The 22,548-nt window shown below is 36.8% G+C and overlaps 1 protein-coding gene across 1 annotated transcript in view; it reads left to right on the top strand.

The window, feature by feature from the left end:
- Positions 1-22,548, top strand: part of LOC126210657 (mitogen-activated protein kinase kinase kinase 10-like) — a 696,141-nt gene that overhangs the window by 587,605 nt on the left and 85,988 nt on the right. Inside the window, exons 5-7 of the mRNA XM_049939988.1 lie at positions 1,275-1,533; positions 9,435-9,551; positions 15,888-16,040. Of these exons, the coding sequence (XP_049795945.1) occupies positions 1,275-1,533; positions 9,435-9,551; positions 15,888-16,040 (529 nt within the window). The remainder of the gene's footprint in view (positions 1-1,274; positions 1,534-9,434; positions 9,552-15,887; positions 16,041-22,548) is intronic.

The raw sequence follows: 22,548 nt of genomic DNA, 5'->3' as shown, positions 1-22,548 counted from the left end.
TATATACTGGCGAGCTGTAAGCTGTCTAAAGTTATTGAAATACTAGAATTGTAAGCATTGGTTCAGCTGAAGTGAGGCACTGAGTTGGGCCGCCCACAGTGGTGCTACTTAGAAATACTAAAGAATTAAACAGTAATTGACAGTTTTGATATATAGCAGAACCAATCACACCAGAGTAATCACGGCACTGAGATGAGTTGCATGTTTTGAGACATAGCTGCCACGTATGTCACAAAAACTACAGAAGTTATGTCATAACAGGAAATGAACACTCTTATGCCACTTTAAAGTGGCTATTTAAATGTAATATGCGATCCCACCATTGATGTACTTCTATGAACAGGCCACCTTTATTTTTTGTCATATTTTAACAACTTATTTGCCCTTTATTATACATACTTCTGCACAAATTTCATGTTTTATTTAAATGTGCATAAATTGTTAGACGTAGGATAATTCGTGTGGTATGAGGGAGACTGGAAGGAAAAGACTTTTGATTTAACAATATTGTAATTATAAATTATATACATTTTCAATTGTGGTCCATTTTCTGTATTTTGTGTTTATTGTCAGTTTTGGCAGGGAAACTGAGGGTTTATAAGTGCAAGTGAGTGATGGCTCCTGGTTATTGTGTGCCAGGCAGTCACACTCTGTGGATCAATTTTGGAGCTATAATGGTGTGAAGTTGATAGCGTTGCTTTAGGACTTGTGAAACGATAGTTTTTGGGTGTCAAGTTGCTGTTTGAGTGCTTTAACATTGTTGGCACCTAAAATTTTTTTTTACTCATATCAGTAAACCAGCTGGAAACTCAACATTTTGAAAATGTATGGTGATGTGCAGTGTTGAATTTGATAATTTTTTGCCACAAATATAGAATATTATGTAAAAATTGTGATTGCACAATTCTGAGCTCTGACTGACACATAAACGTACTCTTTCTACGGTGGTATTGCTACAAATCAACGTAAGTTTCATTCATTTTGAGTGGGACAGGTAGTGTTTGTTGCTGTATCTGTTTTGAAATGAGTCAGTTTCTATTAACTGTGCTTCTTGTGCAGTTGTTAAATTCAGCCACATGCATATGCTGAAATTTTCTTTTTAAGTTATACAAATATTTCATATTTATTGAAAGAAGTAACTAGACTATGATTTGCAATGGTTTAATGAAGATGTGTCATATTAGGTGGCACAATCTGAAATTGTATCACTGTAATAATTTAATTTGTTATAATACACATTTAGTCACACTGTATACTCCGTATGACGGCCACAGGAGTTGCGGTGTCGTGAGGAAGAGCTGACGAGGGCACAGATGCAGCAGAAACTAGTGGAGGAACACTTGCGTCGTCGCGAACGAGAGCTGGAGGCACGTGAGATCGACTTGCTGGAGCGTGAGCTCCACATCATGATCATCCAGCAGACAGCACAAGCCCAGCAGGCACCGACGCCCAAGAGGCGCCGTGGAAAGTTCAAGCGCAACCGCTTGCTGCGCTCTTTGAAGAAAGAACCTGGACAGATCAGCTCACCTTCAGGTTTGTTCGAGGTTACACTAAACTTGCGCCGATATCCGATGCCGTATGTTGCACTTCTCTTCATTTATTTATTTTATTTATTGGCCATTCCACTATTTTTAATTTTCATTTCAATATATGATATTGCTCAATATTTCTTGAGCATTTTTGCCTTGAAACCGTGAAATACTCTAAAAATACAAGAGGACTATGTATAATATTAAGTTACTCTCATTAATGCCTGTTGTTACATGTGTTGGATAATATGTTCAATAATTCTTTTGGAATGATTAATGGAAGTGAGTTGAAACTCTCAAAAATTTGTGACCATCATTTACATGTTTTGTGTTAAAATATGATAAGAGTTGTATTTGGTATCTTCAAAATAAGTGTATCTCTCACTCTTAATTCCTACTTCTTCAGTCCGTTTGTGTGACACTGTTAGAATTTCTCAGTACGTTAAGATATGTTTAAAAGTGTCGGATGTGCAAACACGGCCAATACGAGGAGCTGCAAATCAAAATGATGATATGTTTAAAAATTGTGTGCAGCTTTTGCGATTTGCCACTCAGACAAAATGCAAAAGAGTGTGTTTTTAACAATAACCACTTTTTGACTGTAGTTTTGTGAAGAAATGATATTTAAATTGAAGGCTGCATTTTTACATAAGTAACAGTCTTATAGGATCATGCATCACAGTGATCAAACATAATCTCATTTTCTCCAAGGAATAGTATCATTTATTGTGGTAGGGAAATATTGCATTCTTTTAAATAAATAAGTAAATATGATTTTTACCTGTTGTTTTGCTTTTACTTGGCTATGTGCCAGTGAACCTGAAAATCGTGCATTTCAACATAGTTTTCAGGAAAACTGTTTTGAGCAGCTGGTTTGAGAACCAACATGGAGTGAAAATATTTCAGACCTTGTATTTACCAACAGACCTGACCTTATTGACAGTGTCAGTATAGAGACAGAGTTTAGTTATCATGATGTTGTCACAGTGACAATGGTTACTTAAGCTAATAAGTCCATCAAAAAGATCAGAAGAGTATTTTTGCTGAAAGGAGCAGATAAGCACTGTTTAGCATCCTACTTAGACAGTGAATGGATATCATTTAGTTGCAGTCAAATGGTGTAGAGGAATTATGGGCAAAGTTCAGAAGAAGCACACACTGAGTAAGTGGATTAAGCGTGGAAGAAACCCACTGTAGTTTAATAACAAATTCGGAAAATACTGAGGAAGGAAAGGCTGTTGTACTTGCAGTTCAAAAGGGGAATGTGCAAATAATGGCAGGAAAAATTTAGAACAGATTCCTGCGTCTGTAAAAATATTGATGCAAGAAACAACTACTACCACTGTCATACCTTAGTAAAAGATCTTGTTGAGAACCCAAGAAAATTCTGGGTGTATATGAAATTGCTATGCGAGTCACTCTTTGACTAGTCTTGTGTGGCAATAGAGGAAAGCAGATGGAAAGCTGTAGTTGTAAATTTTGCATTTATGAAAATAGTACAAACATCTCATTGTGTGACCATCACACAGACTCCCGTATGGAGGACAGTAATTGGCATCCCTGGCATAGAGCAGCAACTGAAAGAGTTGAAAACAAATGAGTTGCAATGTCTGAGAGTGAAATCCCCCTTTTGTTCATTCTGAGATACAGAGTCCTAAAGTTAAATGACCGCTGAAAAATCTGCAGTTGAGATACCAGAAATATTCAAGCATATGGCTGCTTGCTAGAGATGAACCTTTCTTTCTGTTTGTTTGGACCATTAATGTCAGAAGCATTATAGACAGAAAAGTGGAGGTAATGGACTTGTTGTTGTTGTTGTTGTTGTGGTCTTCAGTCCTGAGACTGGTTTGATGCAGCTCTCCATGCTACTCTATCCTGTGCAAGCTTCTTCATCTCCCAGTACCTACTGCAACCTACATCCTTCTGAATCTGCTTAGTGTATTGATCTCTTGGTCTCCCTCTATGATTTTTACCCTCCACGCTGCCCTCCAATGCTAAATTTGTGATCCCTTGATGCCTCAAAACATGTCCTACCAACCGATCCTTTCTTCTAGTCAAGTTGTGCCACAAACTTCTCTTCTCCCCAATCCTATTAAATACCTCCTCATTAGTTATATGATTTGCCCATCCAATCTTCAGCATTCTTCTGTAGCACCACATTTCAAAAGCTTCTATTCTCTTCTTGTCCAAACTAGTTATCGTCCATGTTTCACTTCCATACATGGCTACACTCCATACAAATACTTTCAGAAACGACTTCCTGACACTTAAATCTATACTCGATGTTAACAAATTTCTCTTCTTCAGAAACGATTTCCTTGCCATTGCCAGTCTACATTTTATATCCTCTCTACTTCGACCATCATCAGTTATTTTACTCCGTAAATAGCAAAACTCCTTTACTACTTTAAGTGTCTCATTTCCTAATCTAATCCCCTCAGCATCACCCGATTTAATTTGACTACATTCCATTATCCTCGTTTTGCTTTTGTTGATGTTCATCTTATATCCTCCTTTCAAGACACTGTCCATTCCGTTCAACTGCTCTTCCAAGTCCTTTGCTGTCTCTGACAGAATTACAATGTCATCGGCAAACCTCAAAGTTTTTACTTCTTCTCCATGAATTTTAATACCTACTCCGAATTTTTCTTTTGTTTCCTTTACTGCTTGCTCAATATACAGATTGAATAACATCGGGGAGAGGCTACAACCCTGTCTCACTCCTTTCCCAACCACTGCTTCCCTTTCATGCCCCTCAACTCTTATAACTGCCATCTGGTTCCTGTACAAATTGTAAATAGCCTTTCGCTCCCTGTATTTTACCCCTGCCACCTTCAGAATTTGAAAGAGAGTATTCCAGTTAACGTTGTCAAAAGCTTTCTCTAAGTCTACAAATGCTAGAAACGTAGGTTTGCCTTTTCTTAATCTTTCTTCTAAGATAAGTCGTAACGTTAGTATTGCCTCACGTGTTCCAACATTTCTACGGAATCCAAACTGATCTTCCCCGAGGTCCGCTTCTACCAGTTTTTCCATTCGTCTGTAAAGAATTCGCGTTAGTATTTTGCAGCTGTGACTTATTAAACTGATAGTTCGGTAATTTTCACATCTGTCAACACCTGCTTTCTTTGGTATTGGCATTATTATATTCTTCGTGAAGTCTGTGGGTATTTCGCCTGTCTCATACATCTTGCTCACCAGATGGTAGAGTTTTGTCATGACTGGCTCTCCCAAGGCCATCAGTAGTTCTAATGGAATGTTGTCTACTCCCGGGGCCTTGTTTCGACTCAGGTCTTTCAGTGCTCTGTCAAACTCTTCACGCAGTATCTTATCTCCCATTTCATCTTCATCTACATCCTCTTCCATTTCCATAATATTGTCCTCAAGTACATCGCCCTTGTATAAACCCTCTATATACTCCTTCCACCTTTCTGCCTTCCCTTCTTTGCTTAGAACTGGGTTGCCATCTGAGCACTTGATATTCATACAAGTGGTTTTCTTCTCTCCAAAGGTCTCTTTAATTTTCCTGTAGGCAGTATCTATCTTACCCCTAGTGAGACAAGCCTCTACATCCTTACATTTGTCCTCTAGCCATCCGTGCTTAGCCATTTTGCACTTTCTGTCGTTCTCATTTTTTAGACGTTTGTATTCCCTTTTGCCTGCTTCATTTACTGCATTTTTACTGGACTTGTATCACTATTGAAATAAGCCCTTCATATAAGAAGGGTAAAAGAATGCACACCAATATCATTAAATCGATGTGCTACAGATTTCATAAACATACTCTCAATTTGAATATAATAAATTTCCTTGAGACGGAAAAACTCTGTCTACCTGCGATCCATGGATGAAGGGCAACAGGTGGATTCCACATTCCCAGATTTTGGAAAATAATTGACATGGTGCCCCAATGCAGACTGTGAATGAGCATACAGAATAGGTTCCTAGGTATGTGAGTGGTTGGAAGACTTCTTAATTCAGATAACCCAGTTGTTCTCCTTGATGGAGAGTATTCGTCGGAGACAAGGCTATCATCAGGAGCGCCATGGGGAAGTGTGGTAGGACTGCTATTATTCTCTATATACATCAATGATTAGATGGACAGGGTGTGAACAGCAATCTGCAACTGTTTTCTGATGATGCTGTGGTACATGGGAGGTGTCATTGTTGAGTAGCTGTAGGATGATACAAGATGTTTTAGACAAAATTTCTAGTTGGTGTGATGAATACCAACTAGTGTAAAAAATGTTTGTTAATGCAAGTGAGTAGGAAAAACAAACCCATATGTTTGAATACAGCGTTGTTAGTGTGCTAGTTGACACAGTCAAGTTGATTAAATATCTAGGTGTAATGTTGCTGAGCGATGTGAAATAGTGCAAATATTTGAGGATTGTAGTAGGGAAGGTGAATGGTCAATGTTGGTTTATTAGCAGAATTTTAGGAAAGTGTGGTTTATTTGTGAAGGAGAGAGCATGTAGAACGTTAGTGCAACCAACTGCTTGAGTGTTTGGAATCCTAACTAGTTCAGATTAAAGGAAGACATTGAAGCAATTCAGAGACAATTTGCTAGATTTATTACTGATAGGTTAGATAAAAATGTAATTATTATGGACCTGCTCTGGGAACTCAAATGAGAATTCTTGGAAAGAAGGTGACATTCTTTTCAAGTAACACTACTGAGAAAAGTTACAGAACCGGCACATGAAGCTGACTGCAGAAAGATTATACTGCTTAAGGACCATAAAAGTGAGAGATATTGAGGCTTGTACAGAAGCATGTAGACAGTTGTTTCTCCCTTGCTCTATTTTCTTGGGAACAGGAAAGGAAATGACTAGTAATGGTGCAGAGTACCCTCTGCCATGCACCATATGGTGGCTTGTGGAATATATTTGTAGATCCAGATGTAGTTGAGGTATTAAGTGGTGGATTGGCACATAAACAAGACTGAATTCATAGCTAAGCTTTTGGACAATATTCTTTCCCTGAGTGAACACACACACACACACACACACACACACACACACACACACACACACACACACACACACATGCATTTTCATTTATTTTCACTCATGCAGCTGTGTTATCTCAGAGCTCTTTGTGTGTTATTTAGTCTATTAGCTATGAGAAGGGTGTTATGAAAAGCTTTTATAAAAGTTCAGTCTTGATTATACGTCTTTCTGCCTTCAGTGCTTCAACTGAGCAGAGTGATTGCCTATACTCCTTCCATTATTTGCTTCTGCCTGGGTATTGATTTTATTCTCTTCCCTCACTTCTGTCACTACCAGGGTGTGCTTGTGCTATTACTGGAGTGTAGTATTTTGTCTGTTTGTAATCACAGTGAAATGAGATGCCAAAATTGGATTTTAAGACACACCCAGGAGCAGATATAGACTCAGATCACAATTGGATGGATGTTTAAGTGAATCATCCAGAAGAGCCAATGTGGGAAGAAGTGAGATACTGATGTACTGAAGAATGATGAGGTCCATTGCAAGTTCTCAAAGGCTGTAAGTACAGTGATAATGGATACCACAGCAGTCAGTTCAGTTGAAGAGAAATGGACATGTCTAAAAAGGCAGTCACAGTAGTTGTACAGATAAACACAGGAACAAGGAAGATAACACCAAAGAAATCTTGGGCAACAGAAGTAGCATTTAAATCAATTAACGATAGAAGGAAGTTCTAAAACGTCCAGGAAAAGATAAAAATACAACAGTGTAAGTCTCTTAGGAATGGAAATCAACAGGAGTTGTAGGGAAGCAGAGGCAAAGTGGCTGGAGGGAACATGTAAAGAAATCAAAATAGTAATGATTCTCAGAAAACAGATTCAGCTTTAACAAGACAAAGTTAAAAGCAAAGACAGCAACATTAATAATGATCTCCCTGTTAAACTCAGATAAGAGAGTAAATAAGTGGAAAGAATACACTATGAACTGCAGCAACATGAAAGAAGAAGGAAATGGGGATAGATTTGGAAGACAGGGAAAATTTTAAATCAAATAAAACAGAGGTGTAGAAAACATTTCTTCGGAATTTCTAAAACCGTTGGGGAAAATGGCAATTAAATGGCTACTCAAATATGCCTACTCAAATCGGGATGTCGTATAGACTCTGAGACTGGAAACATACTGTCGGACTTTTTGAAAAATATCATCCGACAATTCCAAAGAGAGCAAAGGCAGGTAAGTCCAACAACTATTGTACAATCAGCTCAGTAGCTCATGCACCCAAGTTCCTAACAAGAATATTTTACCAAAGGATAGAAAAGAAAATTGAGTATCTGTTAGACAATGATCAGTTTGGATTGTGAAAGGGTAAAAGCACCAGAGAGGCAATACTTAACGTTGTGTTTGATAATGGAGGCAAGACTGAAGAAATCATCAAGACCGTGGCATAGGATTTGTTGATCTAGAAAAACTGTTTGGCGATGTGAAATGGTGGCAGATGGTAGAAATTCTGAGAAAAACAGGAATAGGCTATAGGGAAAGACTGGAATTATACAATATGTACAAGAACCGTGAAAGGACAGTAACACTGGAAGACCAAGAATAAAGTGCTCAGATTGAAAATGGTGTAAGACAGTCTGTACATTGAAGAAGCAATGACAAAAACCAAGAAATGTTGAGGACTGGATTTAAATTAGGGTGAAAGTATATCAATGGCAATATTCACTGTTGACATAACTATACTCAGGGAAAGTGAAGAATAATTCCAGGATGTGTTGAATGGATTGATTGAAGAGTCTAATGAGTACAGAATGTGGGCTGAGAGTAAAATGAAGAACCACAAGAGTAAAAAGAAATAGCAGAAATGAGATTAGCAAAATGCGAAGGAATTCCGCTAACCTACCTTTTAAGCAAAGTAATGTACAACAGATGAAGCAAGGGAGACACAAAAAGTATACTACCACAGGTGAAGAGAGAATTCCTGATCAAAAGGAGTCTACTAGTGTCAAACATAGGCCTTAATTGCGGGAAGAAATTTCTGAGAATGTACGCTAGTGACGCACAGACTCCAGGAAAAAGGGAATCGAAACATTATGAGATCTGGTGATATAGAAAATTAAGTGTACCAATAAGATAAAGGATGAGGAGGTTCTCTGCAGAAGTGTGAAGAAACTTAAGGAAAACACTGACATGAAAAAGGGACAGGATGATCAGACATTTGTTAAGATACTGGGGAACAACTCCTATGGTACTAGAGGGTACTGTAGAGGGTAAAACTGTAGGAGAAGGCAGAGATTTGAATATATCCAACAAATAAATTAGGATGTAGGGTGCAGGTTCTACTCTGAGATGAGGAGGTTGGTACAAGAGAGTTCATTGTGGGTTGCAGCAAACCTGTTAGATGATTTATGACCCAGAAAAAAACGTCTGGAGATGTAGGACAGTTTCATAAGCACCCACCTACCTTGTTTCCCCCACTCGCATGGGCCTTATATACCATGTACAGTATTGTGGCTTTTCTGCTCCAATCAGCAGTTTCTTCTTCATAACCTAAAAGAGCTGCTATTGGTTAATTTAATTTGTGTGTTAAGAGTTTTTTTATATTCCTTGTCTACATCAGTGCATTTTCTCCTTTTACAGAAGCTGCACAATGCTCCATTTGTTATCATAATGATTTTCCTTTTATAAACTTGGCTGTCTTCTTTGTCATTCTTTTTTAAATTTACTTTTTCAGCATTCCAACAGCATTACGATAGGTACTTGTGTACCAAATTCGTTAGGTAGTGAAATTAAAAATGAAAAGTGGCACATGCATTCCTGGTTGACTTATTTCACTGCAACAGTATAACGTTGCATATAAGTTAAAGTATTAGTTTAAATAATATGCTAACCTGCGTGCCATATTTTCGGTTCTTCTTTTAGAACAAAAATATATTTTACGTATTTTGACTGCTGTTAGGTTTCCGGCACACCATCACTGTGCAGCACACGGCACTGGACCGTAAACCTCGAAACCCTTCAAGTCCAAACAGTCCACCTGGATCGCCCAGCATTCCGAGGCTTCGAGCAATTGCACGTAAGTAGAATCGGCTTTGTATAGGGTGTCAAGTTTCTTTGGTTACAACAAAATTTGTTGGTAAAACAGCTTAAAATTCCTGAAGGGGAATATGGATAGATCCAGTTTCTTCTGAAATGAAAAAAAAAAAAAAAAAGACCCATCCACTACTTTTGTGTCATTCTCTTAATTTATGTTAGTGATGCTGTGAGACAGCTGTTACCACAAACTTCTGACAATGACAACCAGTTAATAATGTGTCCAGGCAACTATTCAGTTTTACACCATTGTGGCATATTGTGTGTCAATGTTGCAGCTTATTTCACTAAAACAGCTTGTCATTTGGTATTAAATCTAAGTTGGTCACTGGGGATGGAACCGAGGACCTCTGCTTTAATACCCACTGATGTCAACAGCTGGATCACAAAAGAAATAATCATTTAAAATTATTTAAGTGATAAAACAGAACTATTGTGGGACAGGGATTCCTAAGCAACTATTGTGGTAGGTAAATCAAATAAATTCATGCTATGTGTGAGATTATGTCCAGTTAAAATGATTCACGGTATAAAAATTAAAGAGGGATCCATTGTTTACATTAGCAGGCCTCATGTCACAACAAGCTGCCATGGATGTGAGGAAACAAGTGCCAAACAGCTACACTATCAATGCAAACAAATCTATGGTACAGTTAAACTGATAAAATTGAGGGCTGTTAGTGGTTTAAAATCATTGCTAGACAGCACCTTCAACCCTGCATCGCCTCACACTGTTGTAGCTTTGGAACTCCACTGATGTCAATCATGTTCTACACGCAAAATGCTGATATAATTACTGAAGTGAAATGTGATCTCAGTTGTTCAGATGAAACTATTCTTCAATCAAACTATCATAATTTTTGACAGACACTGAAAATAAACATCTCCTGTAAGACTTACTTTACACTCTACAACCACAATGTCAAGAAATGCTGATAATTAATGCTGAACTTCAGGATGACAGATCTCAAAACTCAACTCACTCAGTAGATCACATATATTTTTTTGTTTAGTTAAATGTGCCCATGAAGTGCTTGTCTGATAGTTTCTCAGAATAAAATGTAAGTTAGTTTATCAATTGCAATAGTTGAGTCCATCAGTTGCAGTAGTTGAGCCTATCAGCTTTGTCTGACACTGTTCATAATATTAGAGACTGACAAACTTCTTGCTCCCAATGTGTTAATTTTATATAAAGTGCCTTGGAGTGAGAATTTTAGGAAATGCGCCAACTGTGCATGCCTGGTTTTCAATTAATTGACCCTAAATGGATTAGCCTGTCCACAACTTCACTGAGTCTACAAATTAACTGAGCATCTGAAAGCATGTTTAATTTTGATTTGAAGATCATAGTATGAAACTATCAAAGTTCACAGATATTTTTCTCCTACTTTTTAATAGGATACAGCTGTTTGGTACAACATGAAGCATATCTGACACTGTGCATAGCAGTTCATCATTTGATTTTCAATGTGAATGCTGTCATACACCAATTTATTTGTATAGTGAATGACAAAATGCACATATTATTCAGGCCTACAACACATTGGGTTGGCTTTTATGTAATTCAAATTCACAAACTGCAGTCTTATTTTGCTAAAGGATTGGACACATGTTGAAATATAGGCAAAAAATTTACCATTTTAGTAAATGTTCTGTGACGTCACTAGCTGACTTTACATTACCATCGTATTAAAACTTTTGAATTATTACTGTGAGAAGTCATTGTCAGGATATCTTTTGTCAGAACTGCTTACCTGTCATATTTTGAGATATAACATACAGTGAAAAGCTATTATAATTTTTTTAAAAGACTTAGGTCAAAGAAGGTATTTATTCAGTAGTACACAAGAAAGAAGTAAATAAAAAGTGACATGTGAAACAGAGTCACAAGCTTCAAAGATCACACAGAGGTGGCCAGATAGCTAAGCATTAGCGGTACACCAGAAGAATATTAGAAGTAAGACACAGAAAACCCCCTACAAAGATCTTCAGAACACAAGGAGCATGAATAAACATGATTATGTGTTAATAGGAGGATATATCTATCTTACAGATACAGACTTTCAGGCATAATGGACTATAAGGTTAGCAGCTTGATGGAAGAGTAGAATAACAAGAGTAAATATTAAGTAAATAAAAGCTCTGATAAAAACTCTGAGACACAGAAACTGATGGTTTTTCATTGGACCATGTGAAAATTGTGCACCATTCAACTTGATATGGAGAAGGAAATAACTGATGACTATCTCAGATACAGAAGACAGACTCAGTACTGGTACAATCACCAACGTAATAACAACTGTTGATAAATTTTGCATCAGATGAGAATTGCTATTCATTAAAAAAAAAGTTTATGCAAGTGGTATTTTGTTGCAAACAAGTTGCTTACATGCACTGTAAGCAGGAATAGGGAAATATAATCATCTTGGTGTCAGAATGTGCATCTTAAGGTGAATATTTCATTTCCCTGCAAAGCCAGAGGATTAATAAGAAGGATTTGAATTTGGAATCATTGCTTTGCTAATGGACAAACCGACATTGTGAACTCTAGAAAAAGCAACCAGTCTGTCAGCAAAAGCACTCTTTTGTGGCACTCCCTACCTTTTTATGTTAAGCTCCTTTGTAAGTGAGCTCAGAGACTGGGATAATAATTTTGATAATAGAAGGACTGGGGAGTTACTTACCCCCTTCAGTGAAGACTTCACATAGTCAGAAAATAAGCAGAATCATTAGCACTCATTTGTCGCATCTTTTCGTTGTTGGCTTTAAGATAAGCTAGGTATGTTTGTATTGTTTTCTTATTTCAAACTGTTTCTATGTCACAGAATTGAACAGTTTTGGTTGTTTGTGACTAGTCAACGGAAAACAAATCAATAAATCTGATCAGCTTATAGAACCTGTCTCTCACAATTCTTTCCTTCTGGTGCTCTCATTTGAAAGTAGCTAGCAGTTATAAAAACCAACAACACTATACTTTCTGAGTGTAAAAGTGTTGAAGGACAATTTTGCTTGACTGCACAATCAGCAGTTAAGTTCCTCAATTGTGTTTGTCACACATTGTTGTATACTCAGTTTTCTCCATCACAGTCTCATTGACTCCATAGGAAGCTGAGTCCTCAATGGAATTAAGTTTTTAGTTGGGTGGCACTTCACTTGGCTACTCCTCCAAAACAGTGCCCCCATTTCTCCACAAAATTGCAGGATTCTGATGGTGGTAGTCCATTATCATAGCAGGCATGAGAATGGAACACAAAGAAAAAAAAAACAAAAAGCCAAGCATCAGTAATTTGTGTTGGTCTGTATATTACTAGGCTGATTTGTATGGAGTTTTGTTGTTTCCTTTTATGTCACAATTCCATCTGGTGTTGTCAAGAAAGTTTGGGATGGATGCTTGAAAGTAAAACAAAGAAATTGGAATCACAAGGAAAAAAATATATATTTTAGGAGGAAGCATGAAAAAATAGATTGGATGAACAAAACAAACTGAAATTTCAGGAAATGTGACAAAAGAACAGACAAAAATGATGTCTAGTATACATGATGGGTCTACCTACAGGCATGAAAAACGACAGTTCCACTATCATTATAAAAGACTCCAGGATCTGAAATCTGTCCGTTTCTCTTTCCCTGGTTGATGGGAGAGGGGAGAAAGCTAATCTGACAAACGTAAAATGAATAAACACACACACACACACGCGCAGAGAGAGAGTGGGGGGGGGGGGGGCGCAAAGAACTGAGCTGTAATTGTCTGATGTTCAAAATTTGTTACAGAAATTTATGTGAAAGAATCAGACAATTTTGGACATAACTGCAATTGCACTCCTCTGCAAACTATTGTATCTCTGCCTTTGAAATTCCACGTAGAATTTTTGCTCTAGGACACAGCTGCCTTTTTGTATAGTGTCAGAAGCGTTAGAGATAAACACTCAGGGACTTGTAGTAAGAGAACAAAAGGAAAATAATGCCAATGTGGTGAAAAAATGATTTAACACTGCACTAAATTGATACTTTTATATTCTGTTGTAGTTTCCGTGGAGCTTGTATTCTGAGTGTTTCATCCCCCAATTGTGTAATTATGGAATCTGTATACATACTTTTCACTGTCACACTTTGAAAATACTGGAAACTGTTGTCTCACGTCTGATGAACTTGATTTGAGTGGAACTGAGTAAGTGCAGTAACACTACTTAAAAACTACTTGAAGTATGCAGTACTTCTAGGATTTAACCCACTGTAGTTCTGTATTCTGTATGTACTTTTAGAGGCCTAAACTATCACAAAAGATGACGTTTCTAATGAAAGTGGGATACATGTACACTAACTGAACCGGATATGGTCACATCATCAAATTTTTTGCCATTTAACAAGATACACCATAACTTGGTTGTTATGTGTTTGCTGTCTCTAACTTTAGGAGATGAGTCTAAGATTGCTCCTGAAACACAAATAACATTTGTATTAAGCCAGACATATAGTTCATTATGATCAGTTACTGTTCAACAGTATTAATTTCCAACAAATTTTGTTGCTTAATTACATTAATTTAGTTTTGTTGATCTATATAAACTTATTGATTCAATCAAAGATTTAGAATAAAATAAGTATTTGAAGTAAAAGAAATGTTTTTCAAAAGGGCATGCTGTAGTAGACCGCTTGTTATGCATGAAACATTATTTTTTTGCTATTATTAATTTGATTTGTTTTTACATTTTTACAGTGCTGCAGTATCTCTTGCTCTTGTAGGATTCTGCACAAGTGCACCAGTATATAGTTGAATTTTGTTGTTGTTATCATTTGTTATTTCTGTTTGCTGTATAGCAGTGTGCCTCACTCAGTTGCTTTTGTACAATTCTCTCTTCTTGCTTGTCTTTTAATGTAATGCCACTTCATCCTGGTGGAAATTTAGTATGGAGCCTCATAGTCTTTCACAGAATTTCAAATATGTATGAACTGAAACAGTTGTCTTAGGTCAGTCATAGCTTTTGATGCTTCAAACAATATTTCCATATTGATGAGAGACTGTTGTTTTTTCCATGGACTAGAAAAGAGTGACAGTTTAAATTAGCTTTACAATTATAATGGAAAGAAAACATCACCGTTTGTGTCCAACAGTGTGACAAACTGAATAACAGAAGTTGCAGTCTAATGAATTCATCTTTTATTTGGCAGTGATTCTCATTAACTTGAATGTATGGATTAGTTCTTTGCAGTTTTTCTCTTTTTATTGGTACATTGGATGACTTCATAGATGTTCACACACTGAAACATATAGACTGTGCTCATAAGTTCAGCCTGTTACCCACCTATTATTTCGCAATAGCCATTAACTGTTCATGTTGCAATTACCTGCAGTTTCCATATGGAATTCTATACTGCTGACCCCCTTGTGATCTCTGGCCATGTATGAAAAGTTAATTGTCTCCATATTAGTTGTGCAGTTTTACCAGTTTTGTTTTTCACGAGGTGAACAGCAGTTTACGATGCCTTCAGTCATAATTTAATGTCTTCTGTTGAACCTCAGCCTTAAAGGTTAGAACATTTATTTGCTCAAGTGTGTGTTGAATTGGTTCTAAAATATGTAGTAGAATTTTCTGAGACCTTTGTTCACTGCTCTATTGCAGTTAAGTTAAATAGGTAGTGAAATTTTATTGGCTGCTAATATATTTGAATAGACAATTACTTCAAAAGTATATTTCCTTCTCAGATTTGGCTATATTTTTCCAACAAACTCAAATAATGGTATTCTATTGGCAGCTCTCACATGTATAAGCATGTAGTTTTAGTTGAAAAGATGATCCAGTCACACAGTTCACTAGCTGGTGCAAAATATTTAAAATTCTCATCATTTCTCTTTTTTCCATTCAGTGGTGCACGCACACAGACTTCTGCAGAATGGTTCCATGTTGCTGTTTTGTTCTGGGTGGTCATTACACACACATTTCAATCGTGTGACTGAAATTCACTAATCGAGTGGTCAGTCTTCTTTATTTGTAAAATAGTTTCTGTAATGTGATAGAAGTTGCCATACAACACATGACAGATGTCACTCCTGTCAGTCTTGATTTCATCAGTTTCTTATTGCAGCATTTCAGTCTCCATTCTCAGTTTTGGGTGAGATTCACATTCAGTCAGATGCACGGAGGCACCACTGTTCCACCATTATTTCATCACACGCTCCGTGTACAGTGTTGTCGACGGAATATTGTGAGTAACTGTGAACTGAGGCACATACCCACAGTCCTTTAATGAGCAGAGCCCCCAGTATCCATTCTCTTCACCTCCAGACAAAGTACAGGTCCTCGTGTTGGCTTGTCTCCAGTCCCAGCCGACGGGGTGAAGGGTAAGACGTGGGGTCCCAGCACGTGCCACCAGCGGGAGCGCGGCCAGATCATCTCGCGCGTCGTCGACGGCCAGAAGCGCTGGAGCCGGAGCGCGCCCGACCTGGAGAAGCGCACGGCCCTGCACGCAATAGGTACGGGCTCAGGAATGCGAGTGGGTGTAGGTGCATCCGCAGAGGCACTGTACGACAGTGCCGACGGTGCCAACTAACCTGTCCTGTCCCTGGTATTTCTGGAATGACTTGTGTTCCAGCCACCATTTCACACACCCCTCCTTTTTGTCACCTGCAGCACAGTCACTTGTGCTTCCTAAGTCACCAGGCGGTGGCAGCGGCGTCTCACGAGGTGGTGGTACTGGTGACAGTGGTTTTGGCGGTGGTGGTTATAAGTAACACGTAAATTATGACAAACTGTTTTTGAAAGCTCAAATCTGTTCTTCCTTTGTGCGTAAATTTTCAGATTTGAGGTTTTTATTCCATCGTCTTTCCATTTTACTTTCGTAGTTGGCATACTTACTAATGCTTACGTGTATTTAAATTGTATCAGTTATACCTTCGTAAAAGGAATTCCTTAAATATATAACCTGAATTTTGCATTGGCAGCATATATTGCTATATTACTTCCATTCCTGTTGCTTTAAAAGCATACTTTATTATCAAAGCACGTAAAGAAAGTTCAAATTTTCCTCAGGAGGATTGCACACTATCTAACTGCTAGTAAAGTAAGTTTATTGTAATGTGTTTCACATTACGTAAGTTCCTTATTTCTCAGCATTTTCGTTTCTACTGCAGTTTCTATATTCATGATTGTGCTGGCAGCAGTAAAGTTTGTGTTATCTAAGGGCTTGTTAGATGAAATTCTTCACAGTCTGGGAGTATGGAGATACTTGATGGCAGCTTCATGGCTGGAGTTTTCTTATCCTCAGACTGTGCTCTTTATTATTGATTAATTGCAGAAATGCAGTACAGAGTCATTTTGCATTACTTAGAACTCACGTTCAAATTCTGTTTCGTATACCATCTTTTAATGTTTAAACATTACACTAACAACATATTACTGCAAAATATTTTAATTTGTGACTCTGATTACGACAGTTTTCCTTCTTTCAAGAAATCAGCTGTCATACAACATTTCATAAAAATGGCAATGATCTTTTATGCTTGTTGAAGCACATTTTACAGAATGAAATCATTCATGTTATTCCATTTTTTCTTGTGTTGATTTGTGGAAAAAGTTGGCAATTCTTTTCTTTTATGTGGATTTTCAATGATTTAAATGTGCATTGTATATGAACTAGCAACAACAACATATGACAGCCCATCAAACTGCTAAAATTTATGCATCTGGTATGTTTTGTTAAACTGACTTGAAGAAAGAGTGTCTCTTCAATCACGTCTGTTAACAGGACATACAGTCAATGATTCTGATAGTAATTTTCAGCTTAGCAGTTGGCTACTACAAAAACTTTGTTTGTGTTTTACCCTTAATAATGCAGTGTTTAACAGCTCATTTCATTTTCACACTCTTTCACTTGGTTATTTATTTATGTGAGTAGCAGATAGCAGATTTTGCTTGGAATTTTTACTGCATTTTATTTGGCTTCTGCACAGCATTATAGTGATGCTTTGTAATATATTTCTTTTCTTGTAAATATTTATGGATTTTTAACAGTCATATTTCAGAGTTTAATTCAGGATATGAAAGGAAAAAATGGACATTATTTTCTTCAGTTATGTTTCAAGTAATATTGATTTAAATGTTGAATAGTTAAAACAATATTATCGGGAGTGTTACCTTTGTAATTTATTGTCTGTTAATTTTTAAATTCATCGTAAAACTCTTTTTGCCACATGCAGTCCTTTATTTTGATAAAGGTAACTAGTCTTAATGAGATCAACACATGCAGACACGTGTAAATAGATTTTGATGCAGTATCATTAATACAGTGTTCTTGACCATACTGCTAGATTTACAACCATGTATAACTGTTGCCAGCACAGTCATTTCCCTGATACTCTCATCTATATATTATATAAATTCTTTTAGGCCCGAAAGACAAAATTACACTCGGTAATTACATGTCAATAGTCATTGCTCTTTATGTATTTTAATGAGGGAAAAAATTGATTATGATTTGAGTGAACTGATTGGACTTCTTTCTGATTACTGTTGTCTGCTTGCTCAGGCTATTCTCAGGAGAGGCTCAACTATCCCTGTAAGTCTGATCCTTGTTTTGTCTTATTTGTAGACTCATTTTATTTTATTTTTGTAGATTGCAAATGTGTTGCACAAACTTTGCAGATAATAGATTAAGATAGTGCATGGACCTACACTGTAATTAGTTTTGTATGAGTATTTTACCAAGTTTTATATTAAAGAACAACAACATTTTTATTGGTAAGATTTTTGTAATGGTTGTCAGTAGTAGGCAGACTTGCACAAAAGATGTAAATTTATGTTTTGTTTTTAGATTTTTAGCATTCTGTGCCAGAAGTAGTTATATTTTTAAGATAGTCACTGTTCAATGTAAATATTATTTTTACTTTTTAAACTTATGGTGTCCTTTTCATAAACACATTTTGCAAATTTGTTGAAGAATATGAAATAGGTACACTCTCATTTGGACACTCAAGTGTTGATTGGCTGTAGAAGGAAAAGCTAGATATAATCACGGTTTTGGTATTTGAGGTAATTTACATATCTTCCTTAGGTAATGAAATTTACCTGAACTCGATAATTATCCTGTGGTTTGAGGTTTGTGAAAAAATTTAAGGTAATCCTCAATTATTTTCTAGTAATGCTCTACATATTAAGTCATCTTGTGTAATCAAAGGCCTTCAATGGACAGTTGATAAAAGTCTGATGATCAGTTAAAAAGAACGTCATTAAATACAGTCTTTACTATAAGTTCTTAAATGTAATTTGAGAATCCTGTGTGAAATCATAATGTTATTGATACAAATCTGTGTGCTGCTGTAAAATTCAAGACCAAGAACTTATTTTTTCACCTGGTGGTGGTGCCTTTTAACTTACTTAATAACTAATTTGTTGGTTTAAATTAATTTTTTCAATATGAAGTAACTTTATGTTGATACAGGTTTATTGTTAAACTTGTGTTTTTATTATCTTTATTCTGTATATTTTTGGTTTGAAATTCAATAAATACGAATTACTGTAGGCTTTTCTGTTTATTTACATAGATTAGTTCCCATTTCATAACTTGATCTGGAGACAACAATACAGCACATAATGATATAATTACATTACACAGAAAAACAACTGAATATTGTTATTGTGGGAATGGTACCAAATTTTCTTCTGTGCTAATTGTTTATGACATTTACTCCTGCTTGTTTTAAATCAAATTAAAGTGGCCATTTTCCTTTTACTAATCACATTGCTGTACTTCTTGGGTACTGGGTTTAAACATTAATATGAGATCAGTTTAAACATGTTTGCATTTAATATCTTTTAATCCATTGTGTTTGAAATAATGCCACTCGTAACAACTATTCTTACTCTAATACTTGGAGAAAAATACCTGTAGGCTGTATATCTTTTCATATCTTCTTTATGTTTGCAGTAAAATACCAAGGATTCTTCATGTTGTCGAGTTCAGATGCAGTACAGATTTCTAATTACATGAACTCTTGTGTGAGATTCTTTAGTTTCCTTCTGTACCCAATCATGCACTTTGTCAGTGTCTTAATAAACAGTAACACATGATTGCCTTACAGTGTCAACACACTATTTTATCTAATTATTGTGCTAAAGACTAAGAATTTCAGTCCTGTATCATTTCCCTTTCTTTGGATTTCATAATGTTAATAAAAAAAACAGTGAATGCTTAACAAAGTGATGCCAGTAAAGAAGCTACACAAAGCTCATAGCATAACAGTGCTTCATATATCAGTTTTATTCATGATCGGAGTTTGCAGCAGTAACATGATTGTGAGAGTTCAAAGGACAAATCGTGCAAGGATATAAATAACAACTTGAAAGAACAATAACATTTAGCCCTGAATTTTAAGCAGTGATCAATGCCTTAAGTGAGCCATGCTTATTTGTTGCATTAATTAATTCATTAATTAATCAATTAATGAATTAATTAATCATGACAGTTTCTTACCCTTGCTGCAGGGGGGAGGGGTAGGATGAGATGGCAAATTTCTTTTTACTAGTAAGTGAATGGTAGTAGTACTCTCTGATTAATTATAAATACAGCCTATCCATCAAATTTGGCCTTTCATGGTCAGCATTTATTTCCTTGGTAAGGTGTGGTATTAAGGCATTTGTTACATAGTCACCTGCATCAAGACGCAAAAAGAAAAAAAAATTGAAATACTTTATACGTAGTGATAATAAGAATAATAGAACAGTTTATTTGTATCCAGAAAAGTTAACAAAAGCCCTCACAGCAATAAATGTTGTCAAAGGAGTTCTTATTACTTCTGCAGCTGGTAAATGCTTTAGTGGCAGTGAAGAAGTATGATAATAATAGAAAAACCCAGGCTAATGTAGATTGTAGGAGAAAATATAAAAATGCAGTAAATGAAGGCAATATAACCTCAGGCTTCAAAATGAATGTAATAATCCCAGTTTTAAAGAAAGCAGATGCCAACAGGTGCGGATATTACAGAAGCCATCAGTTTAGTAAGTCATGGCTGTCAAAATACTGCCATGTATTATTTACAGAAGAATGGGAAGACTAGCAAAAGCCCACCTCAAGAAGATCAGTCCTGGAGAATAGTAGGAACATGTGAGGCATCTTATGATCCATCTTAGAAGACAGACTGGAGAAAGGCAAACATATGTTGTAGATTTAGAAAAAGCTTTTGACAATGTTGACTGGTGTACAATCTTTGAAATTCTGAAGATAATAGGAATAAAATACCAAGAATGATAGTTTATCTACAGCTTACACAGAAGCCATACTGCAATTATGACGGTTGAAGAACGCAGAAGGAAGGCAGTAAGTAGTTGATAAGGTAGTGAGACATGGTTCTAACATCCATGTTATTCAGTCTGTATACTAAGCATCAGTAAAGGAAACCAAAGATAAATTATGAAAGAGAATTACTGTTCGTGACACAGCAATCCTGTCGGAGACAATAGAGGACTTGGAAGATGGGATGGTTAGAGTCTTGGCAAGAAGTTATGATTATCAACAAAAGTAAAACAAGAGTAATGGAATGTGGACAAATTATCAGATGATACTGAGGGAATTGGATTAGGAAATGTAACACTAAAAGTAGTAGACAAAGGAAATGAAATGATCGTATGGCATTTATTGGCCAGGATATCCCCTTCGGGGTTCGGCAGCCGTATTGCAAGTCTTTTTAGTTGATGCCACTTTGGCGACTTGCGTCTCAATGATGATGACAATCATGATGATGGACACACAACACACAGTCCCTTCCCGGGATTTGAACAAGTTTTGCTATTCAAGCAGATAAAAAAAAAAAAAAACTGGCAATATTGAAGGACACAATGGAAAGTCCAGTTTGCAATATCAACACTATTATGAAAAGGTTGGATTGCTACACATCATAAAAATGGCAAGTGAGTTGCAGATGGGCACAACGAAAAGCATGTTACACATCAAGCTTTTGGCCAAACTCTTCCTCAGACAAGAAAACATACATTCACACAAGCAAGCCCATGCCCGCGCCCGCGCCTGCCTCCGCCGCCCCCTACACACACACACACACACACACACACACACACACACATACACACACACCTGTACAGCTACATTATGTCAGTTGAATACACAATGCCAGGCCTGCATGGCTGAACATGTGTATCTGTCTCTAGCTTGAAAAGGGATATCTGAAAGCTGGAGGTTTTTTCACCATTTTTAATGTGCCTGTTGATGACTCCACACTTCCATTATTTGGTGATTTGTCAGAACTTTTCATACCTTGATGACAGAAGTAAAGACAAGTGTACAATATCTATAAAAGTGTTTCAGAAAGAGAATATACGAGGCGTGGCTAGAAAAAAACCGGACTAGTACTGGTGAAACAATAAAACGAATGCAATAAGGCTGAAAGTCGCGTGGCCTGTCACGTGACTCTCGCTCCGCCTACTGCTCGAGTTTCATCTGCCTCCTGCACTCAGTCTGCCCGTGGCGTCTGTTTTAAGTAGTTGATGTTTTGTCTGTGCATCGGAAAATGTTGAGTGTACAGAAAGAACAGCGTGTTAACATCAAATTTTGTTTCAAACTAGGAAAATCTGCAAGTGAAACGTTTGTAATGTTACAACAAGTGTACAGCGATGATTGTTTATCGCGAACACAAGTGTTTGAGTGGTTTAAACGATTTAAAGATGGCCGCGAAGACACCAGTGATGACACTCGCACTGGCAGACCATTGTCAACAAAAACTGATGCAAACATTGAAAAAATCGGTAAACTTGTTCGACAAGATCGCCGTTTAACAATCAGAGCAGTGTCTGAGTTAACAGGAGTTGACAAGGAAAGTGTTAGGCAGATTCTTCATGAAAGTTTCAACATGAACAAAGTCATGGATCCTTCACCAAGACAATGCCCCAGCTCACAGTGCGTTGTCAGTGAAGACGTTTTTGGCAAAACACAACATTCCCATCTTAGATCATCCACCCTACTCACCTGATTTGGCC

Source organism: Schistocerca nitens, chromosome 10, assembly GCF_023898315.1.
Source record: "Schistocerca nitens isolate TAMUIC-IGC-003100 chromosome 10, iqSchNite1.1, whole genome shotgun sequence".
NCBI classification, from domain to species: Eukaryota; Metazoa; Arthropoda; class Insecta; order Orthoptera; family Acrididae; genus Schistocerca; species Schistocerca nitens.
The sequence above is the reverse complement of the archived record's forward strand: the minus strand, read 5'-3'. Positions and strand labels throughout refer to the sequence as shown.